General features: G+C 36.3%; 1 protein-coding gene and 1 pseudogene across 3 annotated transcripts in view; both read right to left on the bottom strand.

Moving 5' to 3' along the window:
• The window catches only part of CSTPP1 (centriolar satellite-associated tubulin polyglutamylase complex regulator 1), a 142,456-nt gene that overhangs the window by 84,609 nt on the left and 43,099 nt on the right, over positions 1-14,748 (bottom strand). For 2 of the 3 annotated variants that reach the window (XM_039868972.1, XM_039868963.1), the window contains exon 3: positions 1,149-1,279. In XM_039868972.1, coding sequence (XP_039724906.1) covers positions 1,149-1,279 — 131 coding nt within the window. Of the gene's footprint in view, positions 1-1,148; positions 1,280-7,074; positions 7,131-14,748 lie in introns of those variants that run through there. The other variant, XM_039868981.1, reaches the window with a different exon arrangement.
• Positions 3,883-4,001, bottom strand: LOC120609886 (uncharacterized; annotated as a pseudogene).

Below are 14,748 nucleotides of genomic sequence, written 5' to 3'. Positions count from 1 at the left end.
CAGGGGAAAAGAATGAAAAGTTAATGTTTAATGGATGCAGAGTTTCAGTTTAGAAAGATGAAAAAGTTCCAGAGATGAGTGGTAGGGATGGTTTCAGAACAATGTGAGTGTACTTAATACTACAGAACTGGATGCTTACCTGGGAATTTATCACTTGTATTTTCACTCACCTTATGTGATAAACTAAATCACCAAATCCCTTCCATGTCCAGGGATGCTGCCCTAGCTTTGGCTCTTGTTATCTCACCTCAACTGCAAGTCTCCTAACTATGCTCCCTGCCCCTAGTTGTGCCCTCTAAGCCATTTCCACACTATCTTTTGAATGCTCTTTCTAGAACGCAGATATCATCACACCACTCTTCTGTCTAAAATCCTTCAAATAGTACCTACAGAATAAAATCCAACTTCTTTTTTATGGCAAAAATGGTACTTCAGGACCTGACTCTTTTATTCCATTACAGGCTCATCTCCCCTCACCTCCTTTGCAAAAACTCTAGCCATTCTGATCTTCTCAGTTCCTTAAATATTCCTGGTTCTTTTATGTTTCTACACCACAGCACAGGCTCTACCTAGAATGCCCTTCTCTCCTTTATCCATGTGGATAATGCCTACTCTTCCTCCCAACTTAGATCAGGCCAGTTCTCAGGAGAATCTTCTCTCATCCACTCTCTTTCCCTTTTCTAACAAGTGTATTCGCATCCCACCCCCGACTCAGGAGTTTCCTCCTTTGCATTCACATCATTCTTGAATTCACTGCATGGTATTTTAATATTTGCCAAGAGCAAAGGCTCTGGAGCCAGACTGCCTGGGTATGAATCTGGCCCCAGCATTTACTGTTTAACCTTGCCAAGTTGCTTAACCCCTCTGATCCTCAGTTTCACTGGTTATAAAATGGGAGTTACAGTATCTACCACAGAGAGATGTTGTGAAGAGTAAATGAATTAGTACATGTAAAGTGCTTATAGCTCTTAACACACTCATTAATGGTGGTGATGGTGGTAGAAATGAAGGTAGTATCTCTGACACAAGACAAACAGCTCCTCAAAAGTAAGTTGTGCCTACAGCCTTGGATAGCATGTACTCCAACACTATTTATAGGAACAAAAGAAAGAAGTCTGGAAGGAAGAAAATAATTTGGGAAGACTTACCGCCATTTTTGCCCACCGATCGGAAGCATCTCCAGAAGGCCCGTAAGAACGATGCCCTGTTGTGAGGGGTGGCTTGGATGAAGCTGAATTCCCGAAAGAGAACGTGAGTTCCCTGACATACACTGTTAAAACTGCATAGAGAAAAAATCAAGAAATCATCATTAGATGGCTGGTTATGGAAGTCTGAAATCAGAATGAAAAATCAAGACCAGATAGAACCACTGCCAAAAAGTGGGGAAATATCTTTTCTCCAACAAAACTCTAAACTATAGATTAGACCAAACCCTTCTATAAGAAAGTCTCTTCACATAACCACATCCCTCTGAAAACTGTCGGAGTCTAATTCCCCTGAGTGCTTCTCACCTCTCACATATATATACCAAGGGAGCTTTCATCAGTCACTAGAGCATTTCATATGGAGAGAAATCTTTCAGTCTTAAATTGGATGACACTGGCACTCGTATCTTTTCAGAGACTACTTCTCCCCCTACCTTATTTGGAATTATGTTTCCTTAAAGATATTCTTTTCGTACTCTCTGACCTATATCAGCTGCTATAGGAACAACATGGCTTGTGGGACAGAACTAGATTGTCTGTTCCAGTTTGGGGGTGGTGTTGAATACTTCTCTGACAATAACCTCAGAGGAGAGTCCATGTGCCAAAGGATATAAAAAGGTTCCAAATAGAACACTAAAGGCAAATAAGAACAAGGGTAGAAAGTGGCCCCTGAATGAAAGTATGGAGCAAAGCCCCAGGGCCCAAGTGAATAATTGTTTAAGCTGGGCTGGGGAAAGGGAAAAAAATATATACTCCATCACTTTTGGATTCTTTCACCAAAGAAATAAAGGCTGTAGAGCCTGGCGTAATCTAAAAATGGAAATTCCACCAAAAAATAGGCAATTATCCAATAAGCAACACTACCAAAGGCAGACTTCAGGTTCCAGAAAACTCCTAAATTCTCTGACAAGTAAATCATGAATGGAAAATGTGTTAATCTTTACAGAGAAGCAGACATTAAACCAAAGATGGCAAGCAAGAGGACGACAGTGGTAATTCCAAATACTACTTTTCATTTAAAGGGGAAAAAATCTGAATCTCTCAACTGAACAGGAAAAAATTTCAGGAGCCATCTATTCCATTTTTCTTTTCCCTTACCAAGTTTTTAACACAGAGTATGCTATCACTTAGGATAAAATTAGCCTCTTTCTATTAATGATGCTGTATGAAGAAGCATATTACACACTCTTCTTCTCTCATGGAAAAGTACTGTTGAAATCTACTTCAAAGACACTATGAGAAAGTATGAGGACAATACCTGGCAAAGAACTGGGTTAGAAAAGAGGTTTTTAAAAAGCAATGAAAGCGTTAACCTAACCATATAGTTTGTGGCAGTGCTATTGTCTTGAGCAAAGAAAAATGAAAAAGAAAGCAAATGAGCTGTTACAAGTAAATGGAGTAGGCCACATTTCTAGCAAACGAAGTCTAAAATGATAACATTCTAGCCTAAATTTATAAAGGTATCCAGCAAAGAATTAGTCCCAAAGTGTGCTTCATACCTCAGAAAGGAAAAAGTTGGTGTCTAGGTCACAGTCTAGTCTGTAAAGAAACTAATACTAGTGAAATTATATCCTTAGTCTAGCTTTTTAAAAGTCTCTTATTTTATTTTATTTTTTTTTGAAACTAGGGAATAATTCATGTATTAAAGAATCCGACTGAGCCTCAGATAGGTAAAAATTACACAAGAATTTATGAAATAGGAATTTTATAAAACAAATTGATAGGGCAAAAGCATTTAATATTGAACATAAAAAGATTTATAATTGTATTTAGAGTACTGCCTTTAGATAATCCATGCCAATAAAATAACTTTTAATTAAAAATAATTAGAAATGTTTGATTAGGGCGGCAGATGGTCATTATAGAAGTCATAATCACTCACCTAAAAAGTCAATGTTAATTGACTCTTTATATAATCTTAATATTAATATAATCAGTGATAATTCTTTTTAGGTAAGATGGCTATAAGGAAAAAAAAAAAAACGTAATATTTCTCAAAACTTTACTGTTTCTTTCTTAACCTGAAGTATCTTTTTTCCACCTCCATCTGTTAAAATTCTATCTAATCTTTCAGGACCATCTCAAATGCCATGTTTTACATGACCTCTTCTGCTTCCACCCTTCTTGCCCAATTCTCATGACCTCATTTATGACTTTCTAATGGTGTTCACAATTTGCTGCCTTGTTTTAAAGTTACTAGACTTATTTTCCCTACTAGACTATAAGTTCTATAGAGTGAGCAATTAGGTTATACTTAATAAGTATATTGTGGGGAGATATTTTGAGGCTGTGGAGATATATTGTTACTCTTTAAACTTTCGTTTCCTAGTTTCAGGATCTATTATTCTTGCCAGAAGCAATAACAATTATGATGGGGTTTGCCAAATGGCATTTTCTCCCTAGTTACATCATTTCAACTACATTTATAAGTTGACTTTCTACAGTAAAGAAGAGCTTACCTTTCTCATTCATTCAGTATTTGCTTACATCATTCTGGACTCATGGATTCTTATTTTATTCAATAGGTTATAATCTTTCATTGTCATTTATTTATTTACTTATTTGTTTATTTATTTATTTAATTAAAAATTTTTTTTTAGGCAAGGCAACCCTTGGTTGACCTCACAGATTGCAAGGACCTTGTCAGCTTACAATCTCTTATTTTTAAAATTTTTTACACCTACAGCACCTGGTCTTCCTAAGTGGTCTCCCATCCAAGTACCAACCAGGCCTGACCCTGCTTAGCTTCTGAGATCAGACAGGATTGGGCTTGTTCAAGGTAGCATGGCCGTAGACAATTGTCATTTATTTTGATGCTCAAATTATCCCAGGCTTGGCTATGGAAGCCTCTTTAAGCTGACTTCTATGTCTTTTTGACATGTCCACACAATTCTTTGGTTACTTCCTTAATTTTTGATAGAATAACATGTTCCCTACTCTATCATGAAACCAGTCATTTCTCTAAGAAGTGTGAGTTGCTTTTAATAGAAAACAGTGTTTAGAAACAAGATCTAGGTAGAAGCTGGATGTGCTTACTGCTCCTAATGTGTCTTTGCTTCTAGGCTTTCTCAGAATTAAGAAACAGATGAAGGTCTGTGTACACACACTCTACACGTTTGCATACACACACACATACACATATACACCTATATTCATTTCCATCTATCTATCTATTTATCTATCTATCTATCTATCTATCTATCTATCTATCTAGTAAAACCTCATTAGTTCACACTGATTCGATTCCAATTCATTACTACAGGGCATATTCTATTCTTCTCTTCTTTTTTTGTATCTGAAACTTCCTCTTCTCACAGTGAGAAATCTGGCTCCCATTATCCATAATATATTTTTATTTTGCTCAGTCCCAAAATGTACAGCAATTGCTAACTCATACCTCTGTGAAAAACAGACTACTAATTATAGTTCAACACTTGTTCGGAGCTTTTTTTTTGTTTTTTAGCCTGAGGGAGGGCATACAGTCTCAATTCTGTGTTCAAAATTTACTTAATTTCCCCGGTTCCCTTCAGTATGTTTATGTTGTTCATTTGAAAAGTAGTTTGTTTTGTCTGTATTCAATTTTAGGGCCCCTCATCCTTGTTGATTACATATATGGACATAGATATCTTGCCTGTGTGAAATATTAACACAGTTCCAAAAATAAGTGTCATCTTCCCTTGGACCCCCTACTTTTACCTTTTTGCTCCATTTCCAACAATGTCCTATAGGTAATGAGTCTCATTGGTCTCTACTTTATTCTTCTTGTATGCATTGTTTTTCCCACATGAGCAAATACATGTACATATTTTTATTTCCCTATCTTTCTTATGCAAAAGGGAGCATAATAAAGATGTTCTTTTTTCCAATTTATAAGGATCTGATTACTTTTTTAGCTGTCATGAATAGGAAGTTCAGGAAATCTCTGGATCCTCTGGCCACAAGAGAACCAGAGACATCAAAATTAAAATTTCTTTATGAATTATATATATATATGTGTATGTATGTATATATATTAAAATGAAATGGTCTAAGTACAAATTTGCTCTCCAACCTATGGCCTATCAGCCTTAACCTACTCAATTAGATTTTACTGCAGTAGTTCAGTCTCTTATCACCCTTATTTCTTTCTAAAACCAGGCCAGCTCATTAGAGCAGACTTCCTCTATCAGGTTTGGAGTTGTCTTCTGCTATTTTGAGATGAACTTTATTTGCAAGGAATCCTAAACACATCTACCAAAGTAAAATATGAGAACAGATCACATCCAATTATGTAGCACAAACTAGCCACACCAGGATCATCCTCTGAAAAGTAAATAAGATCAAATACGCAAATTTTAGAAAGAATCATGCTTCAAAGGAACCTTTTGTTGCTTCTATAAGCTGAAGGAAAAAACATATTCTGTGTAGGGGGTAAGGAAATAAAACTTTTGTGGCATATTTCCTACTAACGGATTGGCAAAATTAGCAGACTGAAGTTTCATTTTGCAAAAAGTCACCAAACCCTAAAGATATATATTTCTGTGGACCATGATTTGGTCCCCTGAACTACTGATCCCTGGATTTATTCTTTCCTTCCTTGTGAAATTCAGGTGAAGCCTAAGGCCCTTAAACATTTCTTTTCTTTCCATTGTCTATTTACTACAGGATTTGACAATGCTAACTTGATGAGAGAAATCAGTAGAGCATGTCAGCTTGGTCTACGTTATAGAATCCCAAAGTAGTTTACACAGCACACTTGAACAGAAGTTGCCTCACACCAATTTCTTGCTTATGGTGTTTTAAGAAGTTTCTGCACAAAAGTTTAATGCTGAATTTCTAAGAACTTCTCTCTACTGGGCTGTTGTTATCTATTATTCAAACATACAACACACCTGTTACAGGAAAAAGTAAGTGAACAATATGATTCTGGATCCGAGGAGAAATTTGACAAAGTGTGGCTTTAACACATGGTACATTTTGAATAAGGGTTTGCCCATAGATATGTATCAGGTGAATCAATTGCAGTTCTCTACTGGCCAGGAAGAAAAAAGTGTAAGCAGTATAGAAAATAGAAAACTGCCACACTGCAGGTGGGTGCTCAAATTCTCTTCATTTTCTCATGCCCAGCATTAGTTAAATTAGAAGTCGAATATTCAAGATCATTGGCTTCTAAAAAAAAAAAAAAATCCCAAATTTAGGAAGAAATCCAACAGGGACTAATCAATCTTTAGTCACTGTCTGGGGATAGGTGGACCAGTTCGTGAGAACTAAATTGCCACTGTGGTGAATGGGATTCATAATTTCTTCAATAGTAAAACTACTACATCAGAAGCTTATCAGTTCACTCTAATGCCTTAAGCACTGGCGTTTTATACCAAGACTTTTTTCTGTCTGACTGAGTAATTCTCAGTAGCACAGCTAGTTTTCAGAAGATGACATCAGTGAGATCGTATTTTACTGCATTTTGAAGAGAAAAACTCACGAGACAGCTTTACAGGCCCTGAGAGCTGTGGAAAGCTTCTGCAATGGTTAAGTATAAGCAATGCTGAGTTTTCTTTCCTTGGTTATTTCACTAAGTGCTCTTCTGTCACCAAACCCCAGAAAGAATCTTCTTAAAGTACTTGTCCCATCCTGGGCTGATGCTACGAGAAAAGGAGACTGTTTCTAGGTAGGAGGATCTCCAAGCAAATTTTCCCCAAAGGACTTAGTTCTCACACATTGCTTCCCAAAAGTAAACTGCTCTCCACTGGGACTTTGTTTATAATTCAGTTAGGCCTGCTGCCAGAGTTAAAAATGTTTCAAACTCCCTTTTGAAGACTTCAAACTTCAAAACATATTGCTGAAGGCCTGGCATGCTATGATAAACTCCCAATTGTATATAGCGCCTTACCCACTAAGGATCAGAGCTGAAGTAAGATGATTCATTAACATCTGCTTACCCCTTGAAGTTTTAAGTGTGAAGAAATATCACTTTTATAAGGCTGTTGACTCTGTGCAAATAGAAACAAGCAAATAAATACATGTACCTCAGGATGGGAAATCGATGCACAGAACACTGGGAGAAGGTTACTACATGCATATCCTTTATAGTATATTAGAAATTTAAATTATAAAAAGACAATGTAGCGACTTAGAAAATGCTTTTTATACATTACCAAAAAAACAGAAAACAAAATTGTGTGTTCATTATAATTTTAACTGTATTTAAGTAGGTATGCATAAGGAAAATGATTAAAAATCTAAGACAATTATATTTACTAATTGTATTAGAGTTGTTGGCTTATAATTGATTTCTTCCTATCTTCCAAATATTCTGCAATATTGTTATGTTAAATTTGTATAATAAAATTTTTTTTAAAACAACACTTAACATAAATCTCTAGTTTGTCTCATTCCTACAAGGACTCTAAACAGAGCTGTTGATAACAGTACTTCCAGGAGCTTGCCTAATTTCACTTGAAATCCACAGTAATTGTGTTTTCATGATTTCTCTGGGGAAACATCACTAGTCTTGCAGGAAAAGTTTCTAGGCAAAGAATGTTTCTCTTTAGAATGTTGTATTTCTGTTATATCTCATCTCCTGCTACACATTACCTCTCACATTCTTATGTGGTCTCCAACCTGTCAGCTGTTATTTCTTTCTATGCAGCTCTTTCAACCTCCATGTCACTTTTGTCCACTGTCTCACCTCGTCTGTACTATTTTCTTCTACTGAAGTTGAATTATTACAGATCAGGCTTCCCCTTAGTCAGATGACAGACCCTACTATCCCTTCCCCACAATATGACTCCTCTCTACCCCTCGAGAGCAAAAATAGCTTTTGTCTGTTTTACTGCCAGATCACATATCATATTCTCATCTAATTTCTCATCAGTTTTCTTTATTAGCTTTTTGAACTCAATACAAATTTCCTTCCAGGTTTTCCCCAGCCGTTGCATATCTTTGTACAGCACCAGACAACATTTTAAGGTAAATTCTATTCTATTTTCTGCCTACAGCTATAGCTTTTAGATCCTTTTATGTCATTCTTTGTTCTCACTAGAAGCCCCAAAATGTTCCCATTAGTATCACCTGCGGATTTCATTGAAAACACAACACTATTTTTATGGGTCCCTTAAATGTTACAAACCCCTTCCTCCATACCACCCCATTCAAGAGCTGGAGGTATTACATTTATCAACTCTCTTGTTTCAAAGTCCAGTGAGTAATTCTCAAAACACCATCCTTTGTTCTTGTTCAAGATGTTATGAATTAGGTTGAAAAAAAAAAAATGCTCCATATAAATGGTTTAGTCATAGGCCAAGTCTTCTTGGATTTGATTATAATTCAAGATGATGATAAAATTAAAGAGTGGTTGGGATGCAAGATTTACTCTTTCAGAGCCATACACATCAGACTTTTGGCTGCTGATTCCATGCTCTTCTTCGTGGCTGTTGTCTTATCATGTCTTGTGTTACATTGCTATCATTATTTTCAAAGTCACTTTCTTTTTGCTAGTTTTTGTTTTATCTCCAAAGCTAGTCTCACTTTTTAGAAAATAAATGCAGGTTCTTTCAGTAGCCAAGCAAAAGCTTTAAAAGCTGCTGGTATACTTTTAAAGCACTCATTTTCCTGACTTTAGTTGAAAGATATTTTGTGTTGTTTTATCTTTCCAAGTTCAAGTTCATTCCTCTCAATATTTTGCATTAGTTAGGAACTCCTAAAATAAAAGAGCTCTAGGCATACATAATTAAAGTAGTCTTAATGATTCAGTAGTCTCTGATGAAAAAAATCCTGATAGCTTTGTAAAAATCTCTTTAAATTTTCTTATTAACGTATCAGATTTTAATGTTACTTTGATTTTTCTTATTTCCAACAAAAAAGTTCAAAAGTATATCTTTAAAATATATCTTTAAAAGTTTAAAGATATAAGAGGATAAGGGGGATCACTTCATAAATTATATAAAAGTCTAATCACTAGGCTGTACCCCTTAAACTAATATAATATTGAATGTCAACTGTAATTGAAAAATAAAAATAAAGATTTAAGAGGAAAAAACTCCAGATAGTAGGCAGCATCTTGCACCAAACTTGTGTGAACAGATGAGACTCTAATGTGTTATTTGGTTAAAGACCTCAGAGAAAGAGGTGCCATAAAGTTTCTGAAGATCCTGGTATAGTCGCTCCAGGAAGTCTTAAAGAAAGAACATAAAAATTTACAAGGGGCTTCCCTATTCCCTGAACACCTGTTTGTCAGGTGAAGTCTCGAATTCATTCATACAGAACATTCTCTGTGACATAAATCTTCTTAATATTGATTTATTTTAGAACATGAGCACTCTTTAATTCTCGACATGGTGTCATTCAACCAACTACCAATCTCCTAAGGACCAAAGGACATTTCTTAATATTCTTTTGTGATTCACTGAAAATCACAAAGCAGCTCTATAGCTGTACTGAAAACCTGTACTGAAAACTCACTTTTCCTACCATTACTTTAAGAAAGAAATGTTCTTACCATTACTTTAAGAAAGAAATGTAAAAAAAAAAAAGGAACATAAACAATAACTTGAACATAAATTTGTATCTTAGAAAGTAAAATTGGTAGAATTACCATGTGATCCAGTAAATCCAGTAAAACTTCTGAGTTTACAGTAAAAAAAAAAAAATGAAAGTAGGGACTTCGATAGTTGTATACCCATGTTCATGGAAGCATTATTCATAATAGCCAAAATGGGGAAGCAATCCAAGTGTCATTAACAGATGAATGGGTAAATGAAATGTGATATATGCACACAATGAAATATTATTAAGCCTCAAAAAGGAAGGAAATTCTGATACATGCTACAACGTGGATGGATCTTGAAGACATTATGCTAAATAAAATAAGCCAGTCACAAAAAGACAAATATAGTATGATTCCACTTGTATGAAGTACCTAGAGTAGCCAAATTCATAGAGAGATAGTAGAATGATGGTTATCAGGGTCCGGGGTGGGTGGAATGAGGAGTTAGTGTTTAGTGGGTATGAAGTTTCAGTTTGGGAAGATGAAGAGGTTCTGGAGATGGATGGTGGTGATGGCTGCAGAACAATGTGAATGTACTTAGTGCTACAGAACTATATACTTAAAAATGGTTAAAATGGTAAATTTTATGTTATGTATATTTTACAATACAAATTTTAAAAAGTAAGATATTGATGCCAAATGCCCAGTATGTATATTTATAGAATTGCCTGATGGAATGAGAAATTGGAAGTTACGACGAAAACAATTTTTTAGAGTGGTCCTACAGTAAGAATAACTACAGCCTTGCTACTAAAGGTGTGGACCAAGGACAGCAGCACTGGTATCACTTAGAAGCCTGTCGGGCCCCATCCCAGACCTACTAAATCTGATTGTGCATTTTAACAAGATCCCCAAGTGATTCACATGCACATTAAAGTCTGAGAAGTACTAGTCTGGGGCAAATCTAACCGCTTCCTAGTTGTGTGACTTTGGGCCAGGTACTTTACCACTTTGTGCCTCAATTATCTTTTATCTGTAAAATGGTTGTAACAGGAATGCCTACTACATAATGTTGCCAGACAGTAAGTATGATAATAATGCATGCTGTATGATGCCTAGCACATTCAGGGACTATTAGCTATTATTATTATTTCGCTGTGCAGAAAATCTGTGAAAGATGATTTCAGGGATTTTTCTAAAAATTGTAGACTTTGGGAGTCAATATTTTCCAGAGGATAAGAATAGTGAGTGCCTGGCTTTAAGAGAAAATTATAAAAAAGGATACGTGAGAGGTTAACAGTTTTGGCAAGGTATGAAGAAATGGAAATACTTTCTGCAGAAACCCCAATACAGTAGAGGTGTCAAATTCATTCACAATAGGGCAATCTTTTTCTTGTTAAAATAGGGTAGACCAGACTAATATCATTTACAAAGTATAAATAGAACGGAAGCAGCTTTTAATGAGACACTGTCATATTTTTAAGATATTTTGGGGGCCAAGTAGTATGTTTTTCACATGTCTGAAATCCTCACATGGGATATAACTTTTTCAGCTGAAATACCACAAGTATATTTGATTTATGTGATAAAGGACCAAATATATGTTTGAGGGAGTAATGTGGAAGAGAGTGAAATATGGACAAGCGGGGAGACAAATAAGACAGCTAGCTACACAGGCACCCATGAACTGCTAGCACCTGGGCCACAGCGCTCACAATATGTAGAGTTCCTAACCTAATCTCTCTGGCAGGAGATCTTTCCTTGTCCCAGAAAAGACTTTTGGAGACAGAGAGGATTAAAAAAAATAATATTGTTAAGAAGTGAGGTTGCTGGGCTTGCACTTTACTATCCGGAATCCCTTTATCTTTCTTGAGAGCCCCCCAGATCTCTTTTATTCTAGGTCAGTAATTTAACACTCTCAGCTCTCAATTCAAAGCCTGTAATGACCTCGCTGTGCTGAATTATTAGCCCAGGATATAGAAAGAGAGAGAGAGGGAGGGGAAAAAAAACACTAAAAACAACAGAGGCCTTTTGATCAGAGCACCAAACTGCAGTTCGCTGTAACTCAAGCTGCCCATTCTTATATGGCAGGAATTAAGGACTCCCCCTGCCAGGCAGGACCCTATTAAAAGACAATAGCTGTTTGAAAAGGGTAAGCAAGTTGATATGGATATAATAGGCCACATATGGGGGCCCCTTTCTACTCTGAAATAAAGCTCCTTCTTAAGAGTTGTGAGCTGGGAAATCCAGTATTCAGTAAGGCAGGAGGAGGAGATATAATAGAAGACAGTGGGTAGCCATGCAGAAATGCTTGAAGGTGCTTCAGGAAAAAAAGGAGGAGGGCTTTGGGGAGCCTGTGGGGATGAGCATCAATCACTGAGGATAGAGGCTTTCAGAATGGCCAGGTGTGAAGTTTTTAGGGCCAATGATGACAAAGATTTGGCTGGAACTAATAAAGAGGTTAGTTTCTCTAATGGGTTAACAACAACAAAACAAGCAGCAAAGTAGCAAGCTCTTGCCAGGAATGATGCAGCTGGCAAAAAGTAATCCTTTTTGCCTTGTTTTGAACAACATCCTAAACTCCAGATGAATACCATCTAGTGCCACTAAATGTTCTTATTATCTATGAGATTAAATTTAAAAAAAAAAAAAAAAAGCTCTGCAAAATAGACAGTGGACCCTAAAGAATTTGCCTCTTGTCTATTCTACACCCTTCCTCAGATAGCACGGTAACCACAGGACATAAGACTTCTTCCTCTATTAGCTAAGCCATGCATTTACTAGTTAACCCATGTCTGCTTATCTGTCGCCAAACGTTCTGCCCATTAGTGTTTTTGGAAGACGTTAAATTCACAATAGAATTTCCCAACTACTATTTTAGCTATCTGTGAGATCTTGTATGTTACAAAACAAGGAATGAATTAAGAGTGCTTCAAGGTATTCAAACACATTAATCTACTTGTTTATGACTAAATTCTGAATCCCCAGATTTCTAAGCAAAAATACCAGAAAGATAGTTTTCTTTCATCCATCATCCTTTGCTAATTTCCAAATGAACAGCTCTCTAGTGCTTATCCATTGCAATTAATGGGCTAGCTTGATGGAATTCACAACTAGAAAAAAAAAGAAAACACACAATGGATCTCTTAACACTTGCTTATTCTACTAAGTGGTCAACAGGACTCAAAATAGATTTGGAGCAAATTACAGGGTTTTGCTGATTAAAGAGTTCTGGATTCCCAAGAAAAAAAATTTCATCACCACTAGGCTTAAGACTCCAAGATAAACATATTATTTTTACAGAAAGTTATTAGAGATAATTGTTTCCATAAAATATTGCAATTCTAAATGACTCTCCAATATGCAGACTCTGTTCATTTCAGATGGTGTCATCATGCGGGGAGGGATGAGAAACGAAGAGCAATGGAGAGCACCAAACACCATGCTCATTCCTCAGTTCATGCCTTAGCATATGGTGACCACATTTTCAGAAGTCCAAATTGGGACATATAGTCTAAAAAGGTTTGTTTTGGTGTATAGATGTGAGAACCAGCCTAAAAATTTTATACATGTATATAAGTATAATAATTGGGTATGTTTAAATGCCATATTAATTGATAAACATTAAATGTCATATTTGATAAATCTTAAAATAGTTATAGCCTATGTAATCTGAAAAATAGAATTCATTAAACAGAAGAGCATGTGCAGTATGATACCATTTATATAAAACTACATATCTATGGGTGTATATGTAAGTGGACAAGATGTCTGAAAGAACAGTGAAAATGGAGGGAGGAAAAAAAAATTAAAGAAAATTCCTCAGAACTGAAAGACATGAGTCCCCAGATTGAAAGGATTCTTAAAAGCCTAGCACAATAAATTAATATAGATGCACATCAAGGCACATCACTGTAAAAAATCAGACTCCAACTTTTATTGGGGGCATGGCAAGATCACTTTGTAGAAGAACATTAGGACAGGAGATATTGGTACAGCTATCTTTGGAAAATATAACCTGCCACAGTTGGCCTCCTGCCACAACAATTTACATTCCTCCCAAATGCAAAATAAAATATACCCTGCTCCTCTGGACCCCCAAAGTCTAATACCATTTAAGCATCAACTCGAACTCCAGGATCTTGTCATATAAATCAAGTCCAGGTACAGATGAAGTTCAAATGCAATTTCTTGGGTACAGTTCCTCAAATATGGTTCTTCTTTTTGAATATCTGTAAACTAAAGAGATGAGTTATATGCTCCCACACACCCAGTATATACAATGGTGATACAGGGTAGGATAACCACAAAAGACTTCCATTCAAAAAGAGCAAGAACATGCAGCAATATAGCAATCATTGGTCCACTGCAATTCTGAAATCCATCCATGCACATGACTTATTTCCTTGACTTGGGCCCAGTACCTCTCCCTGGTTATAATTTTCCATGGTTTTTGCCTCTGTTTCTGAGTTTTTGGTTCCATCTTCTGAATCACACTTTTATTTCCATAAAACATGGCCTCAGTTTGCCGCTAAGTAGCCTTCTCAGCTTGCTTCCTGCCCATAGAAGTCTGGGGGGGTCCAAAGGCCACTTTTATTTTGTATTATCTCTGTCTTCTTTAGTCCAAACTGGTGGTGCTTCCACCAGTACGATTCTCTTGAAAAGCGATGGTTTTTCTGTTAACTTTACTGATGTTTACTTCATTAGACAAAAGCTATACCCGCAAATCAATTTGAGACAGGCCCTTCCCTATTTGAGCTCCCTCTGAGGCTGCTGTCTGACCACACCCTTAAGATTCTTAGGCCTTTTATCTGCCTGAAAGAATCTATGAGGCTCCACCTTGAACTCTTTCTGCGGTCTTAACAAAGGGCCCATCTTTACCCTAAGACCACATTTCCCTGATGGCACTCTGGATTTGATCTTTGTCCTGAGACACTTTCTTACTTCGAGTACTTTTTGCTGGTTGGGAAAACTGTCCTGAGTTATCTACATTTCTTCTAATTCTACTTGAAAACAAAATAGTTCATTTCTAGTTCATCTCTCTTACATTTCACTGTAGGCAGCTAGAAAAAGATAGGC

The sequence above is a fragment of the Pteropus medius genome, unplaced genomic scaffold, assembly GCF_902729225.1.
Source record: "Pteropus medius unplaced genomic scaffold, Ma_sr-lr_union100, whole genome shotgun sequence".
Lineage (NCBI taxonomy): Eukaryota > Metazoa > Chordata > Mammalia > Chiroptera > Pteropodidae > Pteropus > Pteropus medius.
The sequence above is the reverse complement of the archived record's forward strand: the minus strand, read 5'-3'. Positions and strand labels throughout refer to the sequence as shown.